The sequence below is a fragment of the Symphalangus syndactylus genome, chromosome 6, assembly GCF_028878055.3.
Source record: "Symphalangus syndactylus isolate Jambi chromosome 6, NHGRI_mSymSyn1-v2.1_pri, whole genome shotgun sequence".
NCBI classification, from domain to species: domain Eukaryota; kingdom Metazoa; phylum Chordata; class Mammalia; order Primates; family Hylobatidae; genus Symphalangus; species Symphalangus syndactylus.
The window spans coordinates 79,933,822-79,952,986 of NC_072428.2; the positions used below are offsets into that span (position 1 = coordinate 79,933,822).

The 19,165-nt window shown below is 40.8% G+C and overlaps 1 protein-coding gene across 11 annotated transcripts in view; it reads left to right on the forward strand.

Moving 5' to 3' along the window:
- Nucleotides 1-19,165, forward strand: part of C6H11orf54 (chromosome 6 C11orf54 homolog) — a 36,521-nt gene that overhangs the window by 5,629 nt on the left and 11,727 nt on the right. For 2 of the 11 annotated variants that reach the window (XM_055283275.2, XM_055283274.2), the window contains exons 2-9: nt 95-246; nt 3,130-3,228; nt 6,780-6,853; nt 7,034-7,135; nt 8,317-8,493; nt 10,419-10,568; nt 12,831-12,947; nt 14,906-16,489. In XM_055283275.2, the coding sequence (XP_055139250.1) occupies nt 192-246; nt 3,130-3,228; nt 6,780-6,853; nt 7,034-7,135; nt 8,317-8,493; nt 10,419-10,568; nt 12,831-12,947; nt 14,906-15,079 (948 nt within the window). In that variant the 5' untranslated portion in view covers nt 95-191 and the 3' untranslated portion in view covers nt 15,080-16,489. Of the gene's footprint in view, nt 1-94; nt 247-3,129; nt 3,229-6,779; nt 6,854-7,033; nt 7,136-8,316; nt 8,494-10,418; nt 10,569-12,830; nt 12,948-14,905; nt 16,490-19,165 lie in introns of those variants that run through there. The other 9 variants (XM_063642041.1, XM_063642044.1, XM_055283277.2 and 6 more) reach the window with 8 other exon arrangements.

Genomic DNA, 19,165 nt, shown 5'->3' on the forward strand with positions numbered 1-19,165 from the left:
ATGCTGGAAGCTGTGTTTGCCTTTTTATGAAGATAGAAACCTGAATGCCCTTTTGTTCTGTTTATATGTTTGAATGCTAAATGTTCATTTCCAGAACAGAAGCTGTTCATACTTGGTGCACTGTGGACTCTTGTGATAATTAACCAAGAGTAGCTCTATTTGTCCAACCTCACGCCTAAAGAAGAAAGAAAATGGCTTGTGCTGAGTTTTCTTTTCATGTACCAAGTCTTGAAGAGCTTGCTGGAGGTAAAAACAATATTAACTTTGGATTTTTAAAAATTATCCCAAGAGAAAATTCTTTTAAAAATATTCTAAGATCTATCTATAGCTTACTACTTATCTATATCTATATCTTACTTATCAAAATAGTACTTTTGGTACAGAATTCATTTTCCATTTCAGTATCTGTTCTGTCCCATTTTTATTGAGAAAGTCCAAATTCTGTCCGTCCAAAAAAACTAAAATTATAATTTATAAATTCTTTTTTCTTTCACTTATAGATTATTGATGATACCAACTTTACAGGATGTAAATGATTAGTAATCCAAGACTTAAGCATGTGTGATGCCCAAAGAGTTGCACAATTTTGCTTTAACTTTTTTCACTTACATTATTCTTTAAATGTATACTCTACTGTTGTATGTTAATCATATCCCAATATAATTCCCCCCCACCACTGATAATAACAGACTGCCAGTGAACTTGCTTTGATTTAAGGCAGTTTCCCAGGATAAATTAGGAGGGAAGATAGTCAAAAAAAGGAAAACAAAAACGAGTACAAAAATGAAGCCAGGAATAGTTGTTATCCAAAACTGTAAAGTCTGTCAGAATACTAACCTTTATTTGACAACCTCTAGGTTCTGTTCTAATGGTAACGATAGAACCTTCGCTTGTTTCTCAAAATGCAGTGTTCGGGTAGTTCATTTGTCATCCTGATAAGATTGAAGTTAAGAAATAGACTCATTTTTGCTTTGTTGTAACTTTCCTCTTACAATCTTTTTTTTTTTTGCCTAATTGAATGGTAGCTAGTAAACAATCTGTATTGTTTGGCCTGTATTTCTTTTTCATCAGTCTGTCTTCCCTAATATGACAGGGCAATTAGGAATTTTTTCTTTTTCTTTTTTCTTTTTGTAGACATAGGATCTTGCTCTATTGCCTAGGATGCTCTTGAACTCCTGGCCTCACTTGATCCTCCTGCCTCGGCCACCCAAAGTGTTGGGATTACAGGCATGAGCCACCATGCTTGGCCAGATTTTTTCTTTGATTGCTTTTCTAGAACCTGTTTTCACTTTTGTGTTTGTTTCTATTTTCCTTCTATATGTGCAGGGTATATTCAGAAAAAGTAGAAATTTTATGGCCTGGCACAGTGGCTCATGCCTGTAATCTCAATACTTTAGGAGGCCAAGGTGGATAGATCACTTGAGGTCAGGAGTTCAAGACCAGCCTGGCCAACATGGCAAAACCCCATCTCTACTAAAAATACAAAAATTAGCTGAGTGTGGTGGTGTGTGCCAGTAATTCCTGCTATTCGGGAGTCTGAGCCACAAGAATCACTTGAACCTGGGAGGCAGAAGTTACGTTGAGCCAAATTCGCGCCACTGCACTTCGACCTAGGCAACAACGCGAGACTCAGCCTCAAAAAAAAAAAAAAAAGAAAAGAAATTGGCCAGGTGCGGTGGCTCATGCATAATCCTAGCACTTTGAGAGGCTGAGGCGGGCGGATCACAAGGTCAGGAGTTCAAGACCAGCCTGGCCAACATGGTGAAACCCCGTCTCTACTAAAAATAGAAAAAATAGCTGGGTGTGGTGGCGGGCGCCAGTAACCCCAGCTACTCGGGAGGCTGAGGCAGGAGAATGGCGTGAACCTGGGAAGCGGAGGTTGCAGTAAGCCGAGATCGCACCATTGCACTCCAGCCTGGGTGACAGGGTGAGACTCCATCTCAAAAAAAAAAAAAAAGAAATTTTGTAAGAACTTTTGATCCTTAAAAGTACATAGGCTGATGCAGTGGCTCATGCCTATAATTCCAGCATTTTGGGAGGCCAAGGTGAGCAGATCTCTTAAGTCCAGGGGTTTGAGAGCCACCTGGGCAACAAGCCAAAACCCCATTTTCACAAAAAATACAAAAATTAGCCAAGCATGTTGGCACCCACCTGTAGTCCCAGCTACTGGGGAGTTTGAGGTGGGAGGATTACTTGAGCCTGGAGATCAAGGCTGAGTGAGCCAAGATCATGCTTCACACCACTGCACTCCAGTCTGGGCTACAGGGTAAGGCTATCAGAGTGAGACTCTGTCTCAAAACAACAACAACAACAACAAAACCGTTGAGGCTAGGTGTGATGGCTCATTGTAATCCCAGCACTTTGGGGGACCCAAGGCAGGAAGATCGCATGAGCCCAGGAGTTCAAGACCAGCCTGGGCAATATAGCAAGACCTGGTCTCTACATTTAAAAGAGAGAAAAAGAGAGGGAAATACATTGGTCTTACATTAATAACTTTGAGACACCTGTGCTTTTATACATTGTTATTGAGGTATAACTATCTACAGTAAAGTACACTAATCTTGAGTGTACAGCTTGATGAATGTTAACAATAGTTACACCTATGTAACTGCTATCCAGATCAAAATGTAAAATATTTCCAACATCCCAGAAGGCTCCTTCGCACACCTTCCTAGTCAGCCTTGATCCATTGCCTGTTTCTGAGATGCATAAGGTGAAGTAATATTGTATGTAGTCTTTTGTATCTGGCTGCTTTGTTCAACATATTGTCTGTTACCTTCACTGAAGTTGTTACGTGTGATTGCTTACTTTTTAAAAAGTTTAAATGTTTGCATTTCAGTTGGTTTTTGGAATCTTCTCTCAAAAAAGAAGGTAATCCTCACCCTCACACAAGTGCAGGCTGTTTATCTTCAACAGTTGAAAATCACTGTAGAGGAAGTATTTATATATCTTAGTCTACATTGTACCTTGTGATTATGTCTAATGTCTAATTATATTCATTAATAAGACCATTTCCGCCTTCTTTTTTATTATACAAGTTGAGATTGGGAGTGTGTTGAGGGCACTTTTGATATCTGATAGCCAAGCTTTTACCTAATGTTAAATAATCTTATTCCTTGTCTTTATTAGTTATGCAGAAGGGGTTAAAAGATAACTTTGCTGATGTCCAGGTCTCTGTAGTTGATTGCCCTGATTTGACTAAGGAACCCTTTACCTTTCCTGTAAAAGGTAAGCAATTTTTGCAATTAGCTTTTGTTTTTTAGTCATAATCTTTTTTTGAAACTAGAATTATTTTTAAGGACATCTTAAATTATCTACAAATAAAGGATATTGTCACAACATTTAGGCTAAATTGTGCCAAATTTCTGTGCTCACTCTTCTGATATTGGTTAAATTTCGTTTCATACTCTTGTGGAAGAGGATTGTGTTTTATTCACTTATGTAACCTTCAGAGTTTATAGAATAGATATCCAATAGGTTAGAATTCTTTGTATCACACGAGAGTTTTGCTTTTAATTGCTTAGACTGTTATGGAAACTGATTTTAATTTTTATGATTTTATTTATTCAAGACCAGAAGAGATCCTAAAAGCCTTGTATTTGAATGATCTATTAAAACTAATCTTTCAACAAATTTGCCAAGTGAGCATCCACTGTTTGAAGTGAGAAGGAAGGGAAATTAGTATTAGAAGAATAAAATAATTTGTCAGTGTGATAGATACTTATTTGATGTTTCAGTTTTTCAATAACACCACAGGGTAAGTAGTAGCCCTTGTTTATAGATGAGAAAACGGAAAACGAGAGAGGCTAGATAAGCTCAGTGTAAATCATAACCAGGATTCAAATGCAAGTCTGTTTCCAAAGTCTAATCCCCTCCCGTTATACCCTATTATGATGAGGAATTTGAGGATAAACACTCAAAGTGTTCTTTTTATTATGTAATTAACATCTTTGCTAAAAAGGAGTTTGCCATAGAAATTCTGGACTCTAGTTCTGTCTTAAAACAAACTTGACTTTGAGATAACATTAGCATGGGGGGATTTGAATTGAATGTTCTTTGGGGGCCTTTCCAGCTTAAACAATCTTTGATTTTAAGTAGACCTGTAAATTCTAGAAGGCTTGTGTACCATATGGCAATTTCTTTTAGCTTCTTCAAAGCATTTAGCATACTTTTTTATAGTTGTTTTTTTTTTTTTTTTTTTTTTTTGTGAGATGGAGTCTCACTCTGTCACCAGGCTGGAGTTCAGTGGCACGATCTCAGCTCACTGCAACCTCTGCCTCCCAGGTTCAAGCGATTCTCCTGCCTCAGCCTCCCGAGTAGCTGAGACTACAGGCACGTGCCACTACGCCTGGCTAATTTTTTGTATTTTTAGTAGAGACGAGGTTTCACCGTGTTAGCCAGGATGGTCTCGATCTCCTGACCTCGTGATCCGCCCACCTCAGCCTTCCAAAGTGCTGAGATTACAGGCGTGAGCCACCACGCCCGGCATTGATTTTTTTAAAAATATGAGTGTAATATGTTTCCCCTGCTAATTAAGTAATTAACTAAAATTAAATAAAAGTCAGGAAACAGAAGAGTATAAGAAACAAGGAAAAATGGTTAATCTTTTTTTTTTTTTTTTTGTGTGTGTGTGTGTGTGTGTGTGTGTGTGTGTGTGTGTGTGTGATGGAATCTCACTCTGTCGCCCAGGCACAATCTCGGCTCACTGCAATCTCTGCCTCCCGGGTTCAAGCGATTCTCATACCTCACCCTCCCAAGTAGCTAGGATTACAGGTGTGCACCACTGACACCTGGCTAATTTTTGTATTTTTAGTAGAGACGGGGTTTCATCATGTTGGCCAGGCTGGTCTCAAACTCCCAATCTCAAGCAATCTGCCCGCCTTGGCCTCCCAAAGTGCTGGGATTACAGGTGTGAGCCACCATGCCCGGCCAAAATAGTTAGTCTTAATTTTGTCATGCAGAGTTATACTTGGAAGAAGTGTTTTCTGGTCAGTAATTTGTGAGTCTTTAAATTGCAATACTAGGAGCCAGATATGCGTCTAATATGTGTATGTATGATCTTTCATAAACATAGGAGTTTAAGACCAAACTAGCCAACATGGTGAAACCCAATCTCTACTAAAAATACAAAAATTAGCTGGGTGCAGTGGCGTGTTAGACATTTTCTACATGAACTGGTCTTGCTAAGATCACCAATGACCTTAAAATGTTTGCTAGTACTATTTAACTTCTCCACATATTTCATACTGCTTGGCCATTGCTGCCTGACATTCTCCCCTGGGTTCTATCTCCTCTGTCCTTGTTTCACCTGTTCTTCCTTGGTGCCTTTCCTTCCTTTTCCACATTTTCCTGGTTCCTTTTTCTAATAGTCTCTTAAATATTGATCTTTTCCAGAATTCTTTCCTTAGCCTCTTCTTATTTCTAGTAATATATCTGGGTATTTTTTTAATCCACTCTTATGGTTTTAATTACTACCTGAATATAACTTTGAAATTTGTACATCTCACCTAGATCTCTCTGGGTTGTTTTTTTTTTTTTTTTTTTTTTTTTTTTTTTTTTTTTTTTTTGAGACGGAGTCTTGCTCTGTCGCCCAGGCTGGAGTGCAGTGGCGTGATCTCGGCTCACTGCAAGCTCCACCTGCCGGGTTCACCCCATTCTCTTGCCTCAGCCTCCGGAGTAGCTGGGACTACAGGTGCCCACCACCACGCCTGGCTAATTTTTTGTATTTTTGGTAGAGATGGGGTTTCACCGTGTTAGCCAGGATGGTCGCGATCTCCTGACCTCGTGATGTTTTGTTTTTTGAGACAGAGTCTTGCTCTGTTGCCCAGGCTGGAGTACAATGGCACAATCTTGGCTCACTGTAACCTCTGCCCCCACTGGGTTCAAGCAGTCCTCCTGCCCCAGCTGCTTTAGTAGCTGGGATTATAGGCTCCTGCCACCATGCCCAGCTAATTTTTCTATTTTTAGTAGAGATTGACCATGTTGCCCAGGCTGGTCTCAAACTCCTGACTTCAGGTAATCCACCCACCTCAGCCTCCCAAAGTGCTGGGATTACAGGTGTGAGCCACCATGCCCAGCTTGTTTTGTTTTTTAAGATGGGATCTCACTCTGTTGCTCAGGCTGGAGTATAGTGGTTTGATCTTGGCCCACTGCCACCTCCACTTCCCAGGTTCAAGCGATTCTCCTGCCTCAGCCTCCCAGGTAGCTAGGACTACAGGTGCACACCACTACACCCAACTAATTTTTTATTTTTAGGAGAGACGGGATTTCGTCATGTTGGCTAGGCTGGTCTCAAACTCCTGACCTTAAGTGATCCACCCGCCTCAGCCTCCCAAAGTGCTGGGATTGCAGGCATGAGCCACCATCTAAGAATTTACATTGTATCAGAGCAAAATATTTTAAATTAAAAAACAAAAAACAATTTTAGCCAAAAAAAAGGAAAACCACCCCAAAATAGATTTTTTTTAAAGAAATAAGGTGTTAAAGACATTCTAGAAACCTTACCCAATCCAAACTTTGGCCCCAGTTCTAACCCTTGCCCTTGCCTTGTATTGCCTTTATGCCACCAACTATATAAGCCATACTTGGTTATGATGATATTAGAGACACAGGTACTTAAAATAGGACAGGGGTTCTAGCTACTTATGTCTTCCAATCCCTGTTATTTGTAAAACTTTATGAGAATGGAGAAGTTATATACTGTTGGCATTTTATTATTAAATTAGATGTTTGCCTATTTTTAAGACGGCTTGTGTTTTCGTTTTTTGGTTTTTTCTTAGGCATCTGTGGGAAAACTAGAATTGCAGAAGTAGGAGGTGTGCCTTACTTATTGCCTCTTGTAAACCAAAAAAAAGTAAGTACTTTTACTCTGCGTATTCACATGAAGATTGTAGAAGTTGGGTTGATTACTGTGTTTATTATTAGAAGACCTGTTGATCAATTGGCAAGGAAGTGCTAATGGATCAGTAATAAAAGGTAAACCAGGGATTTTGTACAAGTTGTGACTTAAATAATATTTTTTCCTCTTCTGTAGGTTTATGATCTGAATAAAATTGCAAAAGAAATCAAGCTGCCTGGAGCTTTTATTCTTGGAGCAGGAGCAGGTCCATTTCAGACTCTCGGGTTCAATTCTGAGGTCAGCATATATAAGAAAATTATTTTACTTTATTGATTTGACATTTGGTTTGTCTTTTTGCTTTTAGTGCCAAAAATCCTACTTTCTGAGTGAATTGTAAATCTCTCTGCAGGTTTGATACTACTTGATATAGATTTCTGCTATAGCACACACTCCAACTGGACTAACTGTAATGGAGTACTAACTTACAGTTTTAGATTTTCTTAGGTTATAGGTTCAGCCTTAGATAAATGCAGGGTTCTATGGTATTCTGTTGAAGGTTCTAGATTATAAAATATTTATATTCTTACAGGATTCCTAGCTTCTCTATAAATCTTTGCTTTGAGTGTGCAGGCAGCTTTGGATTAGAAGATGAATGGAATATTAGTGATCTAGTCAACTCCTTCTTCCAGACCAAATAGTAGGAAACTATCACAATAGTATGATGGTTATTTATAAAAGTTAATAGTTATTACTAGTATATATTATTACCATACGAAAATATTACTGTTTCTTTGAATCTCATGAATACAAGACTTCAGTCTGCTCATTCTCTCATAACCTTTTCAGATATGACTAATAGTAGTCATACAAGTTCTTTGCAGAAACATTAATACAATTTGCCTAGTGTTCAAGTTAGGAAAAAAAAGTTTAAAATTTAAAATAAGATATTTAACGCAAGTTATAGATATACTGTAAAAAATACAATATCTTCTTTTTTTTTTTTTTTTTTTTTGAGACGGAGCCTCGCCCTATCACCATGCTGGAGTGCAGTGACGCGATCTTGGCTCACTGCAACCTCCACCTCCCAGGTTCAAGCAATTCTTTTGCCTCAGCCTCCTGAGTAGCTGGGACTACAGGTGTGTGCCACCACACCCATCTAATTTTTGTAATTTTTGTAATTTTAGTAGAGACGGGGTTTCACCATGTTGGCCAGGATGGTCTTGATCTCTTTTCTTGACCTCGTGATCCGCCCCGCTTGGCCTCCCAAAGTGTTGGGATTACAGGCATGAACCACAGCGCCCGGCCTATAAAAGTTTTCCAAGTTTTTTATGTCTAAAATTAAATATTATGTATTTTATGTTCTCTTATTAGGACTTGAACTAAAATGTCTTAAAAGGATTAAATGTTTTGTAACATTATTCAAGATATTATCTTTGCAGAGATACAAAGATTGACTAATTGCCTCACTTTCTTTTCAGTTTATGCCAGTTATTCAGACAGAAAGTGAACACAAGCCTCCTGTGAATGGAAGTTACTTTGCGCATGTGAACCCTGCAGATGGAGGGTGCCTGCTGGAGAAATACAGTGAGAAACGTCATGATTTTGAGTGTGCATTACTGGCTAATCTTTTTGCCAGTGAGGGCCAACCTGGCAAGGTGATTGTGTCCATAAAAATACAATATTCCCTAAATGTTCTCAGAAAGCTAAAAATGTGAACTTTTACTGCCACAAATATGGTTTTGCTAAGAAAATTAGTTTCCCATTTTGGGAGGCCAAGCTGGGTGGATAACTTGAGGTCAACTTGAGGTCAGGAGTTCAAGACCAGCCTGGTCAACACGGTGAAACCCCATCTGTACCAAAAAATGCAAAAATTAGCAGGGTGTGGTGGTGTGTGCCTGTAGTCCCAGCTACTCGGGGGGCTGAGGTGAGAGAATCACTCAGACTCGGAAGGCAGAGGTTGCAGTGAGCCAAGATCATGCTACTACATTCCAGTCTGGGCCACTGAGTGAGACTGTGTCTCAAAAAAAAAAAAAAATTAGAGCTTCCTAAGTCAAAGCTCTTTAAATAACCCAGTAATGAAAGGTTTAGAGAGTATGACAGGCAGAGCAAAAGTCATCTTTAAGGTTAAGAATAATATGACTGGAGGCCAGACGCAGTGGCTCATGCCTGTAATCCCAGCATTTTGGGAGGCAAGGCGGGTAGATCACCTGAGGTCAAGCGTTTGAAACCAGTCTGGCCAACATGGCAAAACCTCGTCTCTACTAAAAATAAAAAAATTAGACAGGGAAGGTGGCACATGCCCGTAGTCCCAGCTACTTGGGAGGCTGAGGCAGGAGAATTGCTTGAACCTGGGAGACAGAGGTTGCAGTGAGCCAAGATCGCACCATTGCACTCCAGCCTGGGCAACAAAGCAAGACTCTGTCTCCAAAAAAAAAAAAAAAAAAAAAGAATAGTACAGCTGGCACAATGGCTCATGCCTATAATTCCAGTCCTTTGAGAGGCCAAAGCTGGAGGATCACTTAAGGCTGGCAGTTTCAGACCAGCCTGGGCAACATGGCAAGACCCTGTCTAAAAAAAAAAAAAAAAAAATTTTTTTAATTAGCCAGGTGTGGTGGTACATGCCTATAGTCCTAGCTACTCAGGAGGCTGATGCAGGAGGATCCCTTGTGCCCAGGTGTTTGAGGCTGCAACGAGCTATGATCACACCACTGCACTCCTACCTGGGTGACAGCAAGATCTGTCTTAAAAAAAAAAAAAAAAAAAAGACTATTTAGTAAGCAAGACGTTTTTCTGAGAACTAAAAGGTAATAGAATATTAATTTGGGGAGTGAGTTTGTCATCTACATGAACCATACAGCTAAAATAAATAATGCCTACTTACAGGTAGTAAATAGGTTATTTGCTCATTTCTGATGAATCATACATTGCTCTAGATAGAAATGGTGGTAGCAAAAACTTACAGCAAGAAGAAAGTAAGGAAAACTAATGCCTTACTTCATATTTACTTCCTATTGGTATGCAAAAAGATGATTTCAGTGTTAGCTTTTGTGAAGACTCTCCAGTTTTGGAAGTAGAGATAGCCTCTTCAGCTATTTTGAGATAAGAGATTGAGAAGTGAAAATACTTAACGTCCAAGTTGTGGAGATAATATAGTACAGAATTTTAAGGGAAGTGAGAAAATGTAATCATTTTCTCCTCATCCACACTTACCAAAGGTTAATTCCTTTAACCAAAGAATTACCAAAGGTAATTCTCAATCTTTTGACTGCCTCGACACGTATGTTAAGAGTCTCTAGACTGTCTACACTGAGAAACTTGTCTTTCTCAGTTTCGCAGTTCAAGAAAGCATGCTTAAGACTTATTAGCAAATTACATACAATTGATATGTGTGTGTGTGTGTGTGTGTATACATATATATATGATTGATCAAGATTCACGGGATTGCAACGTCTCAACTCAGATCTGGGGGCTCCAAGCAAAGAACAGAATATTTGCTTGATAGAATTAAATTATATAATGTTTTACTTCGGTAGTTATTTTGCAGCATAGTCAATGGTATGCATCTTTATGTCCTCTATAGGTAATTGAGGTGAAAGCCAAAAGAAGAACTGGACCACTTAACTTTGTGACTTGTATGAGACAGACCCTGGAAAAACATTATGGAAATAAGCCCATAGGAATGGGAGGTACTTTCATAATTCAGAAGGGAAAAGTGAAGTCTCACATTATGGTAAGAGCCCGTGTGTGCATACATGCATGAAGGAGTTTGTGTGTGTGCACATACTTAAGATCTTAGGATTTTTTTTTTTTTTTAAACGGATCCTTGCTCTGTTGCCCATGCTGGAGTGTAGTGGCACGATCTTGGTTCACTGCAACCTCCACCTCCCGGATTCAAGGGATTCTCCTGCCTCAGCCTACTGAGTAGCTGGGATTATAGGCATGCAGCATCACAACCGGCTCATTTTGTAGTTTTAGTAGAGACAAGGTTTTGCCACATTGGCCAGACTGGTGTCGAACTCCTGACCTCAGCTGATCCACCTACCTCTGCCTCCCAAAGTGCTGAGATTATAGACGTGAGACACTGCACCGTGCCAGATCTTAGGATTGTAAAGTATGTGTTGGGAATTCTACATCTGAAGACACTCTAAACAAATCCTTTTTACTATGATTGTATTACTTTAAAATTTAAATGATAATATTGTAAATCAGATTGTAAGATAATGTCTTTGTCCATGTTAATATATTAGAACTTTACTTTGGATATATTTATTTTTAAGATCAAGATAAATTCAAGGCCTGCAGAGTGACTCATGCCTGTAATCCCAGCACTTTGGGAGGCCCAGGTGGGAGGACCACTGGAGGCCAGGAATTCAAAACCAGCCTGGTCAACATAGTGATGATGGCAGCGGCAGGCTCTCCGGAGCGGCTGCAGCAGGGAGACACGGCTGAGACTACACACTCTATGGAGCGGGTGGGAGCTGAAGACAGGTGGGAGTCCCACCCCTTCGAGTTGGCACTGGAGCTCCATTGGTGCCGCTGCAGTCGCCCAAGCCATGGCTGTGGTCCCTGGCATCCCTGTGCTCTCCCAGCCGGAACAGGTGAGAGTCCCAACTTCCCAGGCGCAGCTGCAGCAGCTCAAACCCGTGGCTGCAGACCTGGATCTCCCGCTCCACGGAGCAGGCAGGAGCCCTGCCTTCTCCACACAGCTGCAGCTGCCCAAACCGTGGCTGCGGACCCAGGCATTCCTGCATTCTTGGGGGGTCTGGGAAGGCCCCCACTGCTCTTGCAGGCTTGGAAATGCCTGCTCCCACTGCCTGGCTTCTCCATGTTAGCGCCTGCTCCGATCCAGGAGCAAAGTCAAGCAGAGCCCGGTCGCTGTCACAGCCCAACCAGGTGTGCACACGCTCAGGGCACTGCTGACACACCAGCCGCCTGCCACCCCGGCCCCTTCTGGATTTTGGGCGCTGACACGAGCATAGAGGGGAAGCTGAGTGGGGGCTGAGAGCAGCTCTGCACTGGCCTTCAGGCACCCCTTGGCACCTACAGCCTGGAATACACGATTGGCAGCAGGAGGCAGACAGGTTCCGGGGCAGAAGGGGGCAGGTTTCCGGTGAGGCCCCACTTTCAGGCCAGGGAGGGCCTGAAGGCTGGGGGCCCAGCTGCCAGTCCCACACACCAGAGTGGAAACTTGTGGTGCCTTTTCCAGGCCTACCGTGATCATCCCACTGCACTCCAGCCTGGGTGACAGAGCCAGACTCTGTCAGGGAACAACAGATGCTGGAGAGGTTGTGGAAAAATAGGAACACTTTTGCACTGTTGGTGGGAGGGGAAATTAGTTCAATCATTGTGGAAGTCAGTGTGGTGATTCCTCAAGGATCTAGAACTGGAAATACCATTTGACCCAGCAATCCCATTACTGGGCATATACCCAAAGGATTATAAATCATTCTATGATAAAGACACACACACACATATGTTTATTGCAGCACTATTCACAATAGCAAAGACTTGGAACCAACCCAAATGACTGGATTAAGAAAATGTGGTACATATACACCATGGAATACTATGCAGCCATAAAAAAGGATGAGCTTATGTCCTTTGCAGGGACATGGATGAAGCTGGAAACCATCATTCTCAGCAAACTATCACAAGATCAGAAAACCAAATACCTGATGTTCTCACTCATAAGTGGGAGTTGAACAATGGGAACACATGGACACAGGGAGGGGAACATCACACATCGGGGCCTGTCGGGGAGTGGGGGACTAGGGGAGGGATAGTATTAGGAGAAGTACCTAATGTAGGTGATAGGTTGATGGGTGCAGCAAACCACCAGGGCATGTGTAACAAATCTGCATGTTCTGCACATGTAACCCAGAACTTAAAGTATAATTAAAAAATAATAATAAGTAAATAAAATATATTTTAAAATTTTTTAATTCTTAGTAATATTCAGTATGTTTACCTATGTAATTATCTTTTGTTGTAGCCTGCAGAATTTTCTTCCTGCCCCTTGAACTCTGATGAAGAAGTGAATAAATGGTTGCATTTTTATGAGATGAAAGCTCCTTTGGTTTGTCTACCAGTTTTTGTCTCCAGAGACCCAGTAAGTCTGTGTCTGTTTTTTATATTATACTGCAATGATAATGCTTGATTTTTAGGATAATCTTTAAGAACTAGGCACTTTTTGTGTTTGTTGTTGTTGTTTTGAGACAGTTTCACTCTTGTTGCCCAGGCTAGAGTGCAATGGCACGATCTCAGCTTACTGCAACCTCCGCCTCCTGGGTTCAAGCGATTCTCCTGCCTCAGCCTCCTGGGTAGCTGGGATTATAGGCATGCGCCACCATGCCTGGCTAATTTTTGTATTTTTAGTAGACAGGGTTTCACTGCATTGGTCAGGCTGGTCTCAAACCCCTGACCTCAGGTGATCTACCCACCTCTGCCTCCCAAAGTGTTGGGATTACAAGCGTGAGCTACCATGCCCGGCCATGTGTTGTTGTTATTTAAGAATTAGGGTAGCCTGTAGAATTATTTTGGAAGATAAGGGAGCTCTTCACCATCCTATGAGTTAGGCAGAGCAGATTTTACCTTTGAGAAAATGAAGGCACAAGCATTTTAAATAACACCCAAAATTATTTTATTACATAGCAGGTGTAGCTGGGCATGGTTGCATGCCCCAGTATTCTTAGCTACAGAGGAGGCTGACTTAAGCCCAGAAGTTTGAGACCAGCCTGGGTAACAGTATAACCCCCATCTCAAAAAAAACAAATAGTAGCGTCACAACTAGGATTCAGGTCTCCTGTCATCTTGTTTGGTGTTCATTATATTATAATACTAGACACTAGAAAAAATATTACAGACCAATTCAGAGCAAATACCTACTAAAATATTGGTCATATCTTTTCTTTTTTTTATTTTTTGTGACAGAGTCTCGCTCTGTTGCCCAGGCTGGAGTGCAGTGATGCAGTCGTGGCTCACTGCAACCTCTGCCTCCTGGGTTTATGTGATTCTCCTGCCTCACCCTCCTGAGTAGCTGGGATTACCAGTGCTCACCACCACACCCGGCTAATTTTTGTATTTTCGGTAGAGACAGGGTTTCGCCATGTTGACCAGGCTGGTCTCGAGCTCCTGACCTCAAGTGATCCGCCCACCTCAGCTTCCCAAAGTGGTGGGATTACAGGCATGATCTACTGCGCCTAGCCTGGTCATATCTTTTGATCCAGTGATTACATGTCTAGGATTTTATACTTAAATATGTGCATAATTGTGTAAAATTACTAGTTAAAAGGTTATTCATTACAGTATTGTTGTAGTAGCAAAAGAATTAGAAATAATGCAAGTGTCAGTTGAGAAGTTACATACACAATAGAATACCACGTAGGTATAAAAGAATGAGGAAGCTCTTTTATGATTTCATATACAAAGATCTCAAAACTATATTGTTACATGAAAAAAAGTTACATGCAGAAAAGTGTGTACAAAATACTACATTTGAGTAAAAATAAAAGTAAGTATTTATGGAAGGATATACAAGAAGCTGCTTACATTGGTTACCTGCTAGGAAGGGGAGCGAGTGGTGAGGGCAAAAGAGAAGAAGATACATTTTACTGAATATATCATTTTGCCCCCTTTGAATTTAGAACATGTGAATGTAGCCGGGCGCGGTGGCTCACGCTTGTAATCCCAGCACTTTGGGAGGCCGAGGCAGGCGGATCACGAGGTCAGGAGATTGAGACCACGGTGAAACCCCGTCTCTACTAAAAATACAAAAAATTAGCCGGGTGAGGTGGCGGGTGCCTGTAGTCCCAGCTACTCGGTGAGGCTGAGGCAGGAGAATGGCGTGAACCCAGGAGGCAGAGCTTGCAGTGAGCCGAGATCGTGCCACTGCACTCCAGCCTGGGTGACAGAGCGAGACTCCGTCTCAAAAAAAAACAAAAAAAAAAAAAAGTGAATGTATTACCTATTTAAAAAACAAAAACTATTGCAACATAAAAAGTTATCCCTCCCCCCTTAAACTCTAATCAATAATTTGAGTACTAACATATTGTTTGTCTGTTATCTTAGGGGTTTGATTTGCGACTGGAGCACACTCATTTTTTTAGTCATCATGGAGAAGGTGGACACTACCATTATGACACTACTCCAGATATAGTGGAATATCTTGGATACTTCTTACCTGCAGAGTTTCTCTATCGCATTGATCAACCAAAAGAGACTCATTCAATTGGGCGAGATTAAATCAGCTGATACTTATTTAGAAAAAGAAATAATTAAGGTTAATTAATTGACTCATTAATTGATACTGATATAAAACCAAATAGAAATGATCCCACAGGCCAGGCACAATGGCTCATGCCTATAATCCCAGCACTTTGGGAGGCTGAGGCAGGAGGCACACTGGAGCCCAGAAGTTTGAGACCAGCTTGGGCAACATAGCAAGACCCTGTCTATTTTTTTAAAAAAGTAAAAAGTAGAAATTATCTCACTACTTAAACCCCATTTTTTTTCACTTCATATGAAAGAATATATTGATAGTATATTGTATATTATTTCATAGATCTGGTCTGAAAGAGATTGGGAACAAAATTATCTAATTGAGATATTCTTTAATTTTTTACATAGCAGCTTTTTTTTTTATTCTATAGTATCAGCAAAATCAGTCATGTTTATACCTTGAATATAAATATCAGGAATCATGCAATTATTTCTACTATGTATTTAGTAGTATCTTATATTTGTATAACATTGTTACATTTTGCAAATTAGTATCACAACTGCTAAGTAGATGTTTCTGAGTAAGAAAAATCAGTGTTATTACCTGCAGGACATTAAAAAACATTTGAAAAAGAGAAAAAGAAAAATCAGTATTTAGAAATGTTGATAGTTATTGAATCTTTGAATTGAATTTTAAAAATCCATTCCAGTAATCAGAGTATACGTTTTTTATAGAACTAGGTGGCAGGTGGGGAGCCCTTTACTCTTCTGGTGAAGTTAAACCGTAGAAGTTTACAATTTGCCTTTCACAAACATTAGCAGTCCGGCCATGGTGGTTGAAGCCTGTGATCCTAGCATGTTGGGAGGCCAAGTGGGAGGATTGCCTGAGCCTAGGAGTTTAAGACCAGCCTGGGTACCATGGTGAGACCCCATCTCTATTATTTAAAATGTTTCTTAAATAAAAAATAAAAACACAAACATCAGCAACTAATTGGCTAGCCATAATTCCTCCCTTGTTTCGATTGCTGGTTAGAAGCAATTTTTATTTCACTGGTTATTTGCAAGAGAAGGGGTAAAAAAACAGCATCAAAGTGCAACACTGAAGTGAGCTTACTTCAATTTGTAAGTGAAGCTGTTGCTGAACATGACCACTATCTTTGCTGAAATATAAAATTATACTCACTGATTGTAATGGTTGAAATTTTCGTGAATGTTCTTTGAATAATCATTAGCCAAAGATCAACTCTCTAATGGTGCTAAATGGCAATCTTGCTAATGTGCAAATTTAGGAAGTCTTTAGTACTAAGTACATAATTTTCAAATAATATTTTTTAATTGTCTACTTTGGATGTTAGCTATGTCTTGTGAGTATAAATTCCTATTTTAAGCACTATTTTGATGCAAAAAAATGAATAAAAAATTTAATTTATGATATATTATGTTTGCAGTATCTTATCTCCAGACAAAATAATATTAATAGTCTTTCATTTAACAAATATGTATTGAACACCTACCCTTCTCTCTGGAGTATACACTTCATGTGGGCAAGGGCCTTGTTCACGACTGTAGCACTAGTGCCTTTAACAGTGCTAGCAAAGTAGCCACTTGGATGATTATACCAAACACTTTACTAAAGCTGGGGATCTGTCTAGTGGGGAAGACAATAAATATATAATATGTCAGGTGGTATTAAGTGCTATGAAAAGAAAGTAGATGGACTGTAAAGGAGGATGCTATTTTTTTGTGGCCATCCCACACTGAGACAGGATGCATTCCACACTCAAAATTTGGTTCGGATGTCCAGACTGATAGCCAGGTTCAGTAGCTCACACCTGTAATCCTAGTACTTAGGGAGGCCAAGGTAGGAGGATCACTTGAGTCCAGGAGTTCAAGGCCAGCCTGGGCAACATAGAGAGACCCCCATCTCTGCAAAAAAATAAAAAAATTTTTTTAATTATCTGGGCATGGTTGTGCACACCTGTTGTCCCAGCTGCTCAGGAGGCTGAGGCACGAGAATCACTTGAGCCCAGAAGTTGGAGGCTACAGTGAGCTATGATTGTACCATTGCACTGTAGCCTGGGCAACACAGTGAGACCCTGTCTCAAAAAAAAAAAAAAAAATGACTGATGAAGCCACACACACACCAACAGAGTATGAAAGGGTTGTTACTCACATAATGAAGCTTTCTGGGGAAAGCAGGGCAGCTCCTAAGCAGGATTTGACAACAGGGAAGGAGATTGGCTTGGAGTTTTTTGGTGGTTAGGGAGTAGGGCCAGAGTGATGTTTCTTGCATGTGGTTTGAATTTCCCACCGGTATCAAAGAAGGAAACACCCAGGCTTGCTTGCTTTATTTTTTTAAAGAGATGGTGTCTCACTATGTTGCCCAGGCTGGGCTCAAGTCATCTTCCTGCCTCAGCCTCCCAAAGTGCTGGGATTACAGGCATGGGCCACCGTGTCTGGCGAGCACCCAGGCTTTCTTAGCTTGCCAGAGGTGTAGTGCATAAGAGGATGAGGGGTGGGATAAGGCTTAAAAGCCACCAGCAGTCAAACATAAATTAAGTCAGATTCTTAATTACAGATTTCAGATCTGATTTCAAATCAGAGCTTATTTCAGGTCAGATTCCAGGTGTAGAGATCATCTGAAGCAGTCTTGGGCCTCTTCACACTACAGATATAAACACTGCCTTTACTCTTCCATTAGTGTCCTCCAAAATGGGGTGCATGGACAGCAGGTACACATGACCTTCCAAGGGGTGTGGGAATATTAGAACATCTATTTATATATTTTATTTCGTCCTTTTAAGTTTCTGTAGTTTTGTGTACATTTCTTATGTTAGGGATTTCAGTTCAAAATTGTATTGCTGAGAGACACAATTCAAAAAGCTTGGAGACCAGGTACATTCACACCGTCTAATAGAGGTGGGGGAAAAAATCAAAATGCTTTTCTTTTTAAATTTTTTCTTAGTTTTCTTTCTTTATACAGACAGGGTTTCGCCATGTTAGCCAGGCTGTTCTCGAACTCCTGGCCTCAAGTGATCTGCCCGTCTCAGCCTCTCAGATTGCTGGGATTACAGGCAGGGAGGCACTGCACCTTGCCCAAAGTGCTCTTACTCTTACTCACTCAGTATAATCCAGAAAGCTTCTGTGACCAGATGCATGGGGTTTTTTCCCACACACCAAGCAATTCTCCAGCAGACATCAGCTGGGGATCCTATAATTTAATTCAATTTGAACACTATTTGCTTGGAGATAGCATCAGATCCCACAGTTTAATGGTTCAGTCCTCCAAGACTGCCTCCCACTTCCGATGCCAATCACAATCTTCAGGTTGTGACCTGTACTTCTGACCAACCCACTGTAAATCGGGGTCTCTATGCCTACCTCTTCAGGTTTGATTTGCTTAGAGCAGATCACTGAACTCAGGGAAACACTTTACTTATATTTTCCAGTTTATTGATAAAGGATATAATAAAGTATACAGATGAACAGCCAGATGGAAGAGATGCATATGGAAAGGCCAGCAGAAGTCCAGAGCTTCCAGACCGTTTCTGGGTGCCCCACCTTCTAGGTATCTCCACATGTTCAGCAATTTGGAAGCTATCCAAACCCTTTTCTTTTGGATTTTGGCTTGTTTTTGTTTTTGAGACAGGTTCTCACTGTCACCCAGGCTAGAGTGCAGTGGCATGATCTCTGCTCACTGAAACCTCTGCCTCCCAGGCTCACGCAATCCTCCTCTCTCCGCCTCCTGAGTAACTGGGACTAACAGGTATGCGCCACGACGCCCAGCCAATTTTTGTATTTTTTGTAGAAATGGGGTCTCATCATATTACCCGGGCTTGTCTTGAACTCCTGAGCTCAAGTGATCCACCCACCTCTGCCTTTCTTTTGGGATTTTATAGAGGCTTCCTTATGTAGGCAGAATTGATTAAATTATTGGTCATTGGTGATAAATAAGTTCAACCTTCAGTCTCTCCTCTCCTTCAAGGTTGGGGTTGGGGCTGAAAGCCATAATTCTTTAATCACGTGGTTAGTTCCTGGGCAAGGAGCCCCTATCCTGAAGCTATCCAGGAGCTTCTGGCATGCAGAAACCCACTTATCACTGTCATTTCA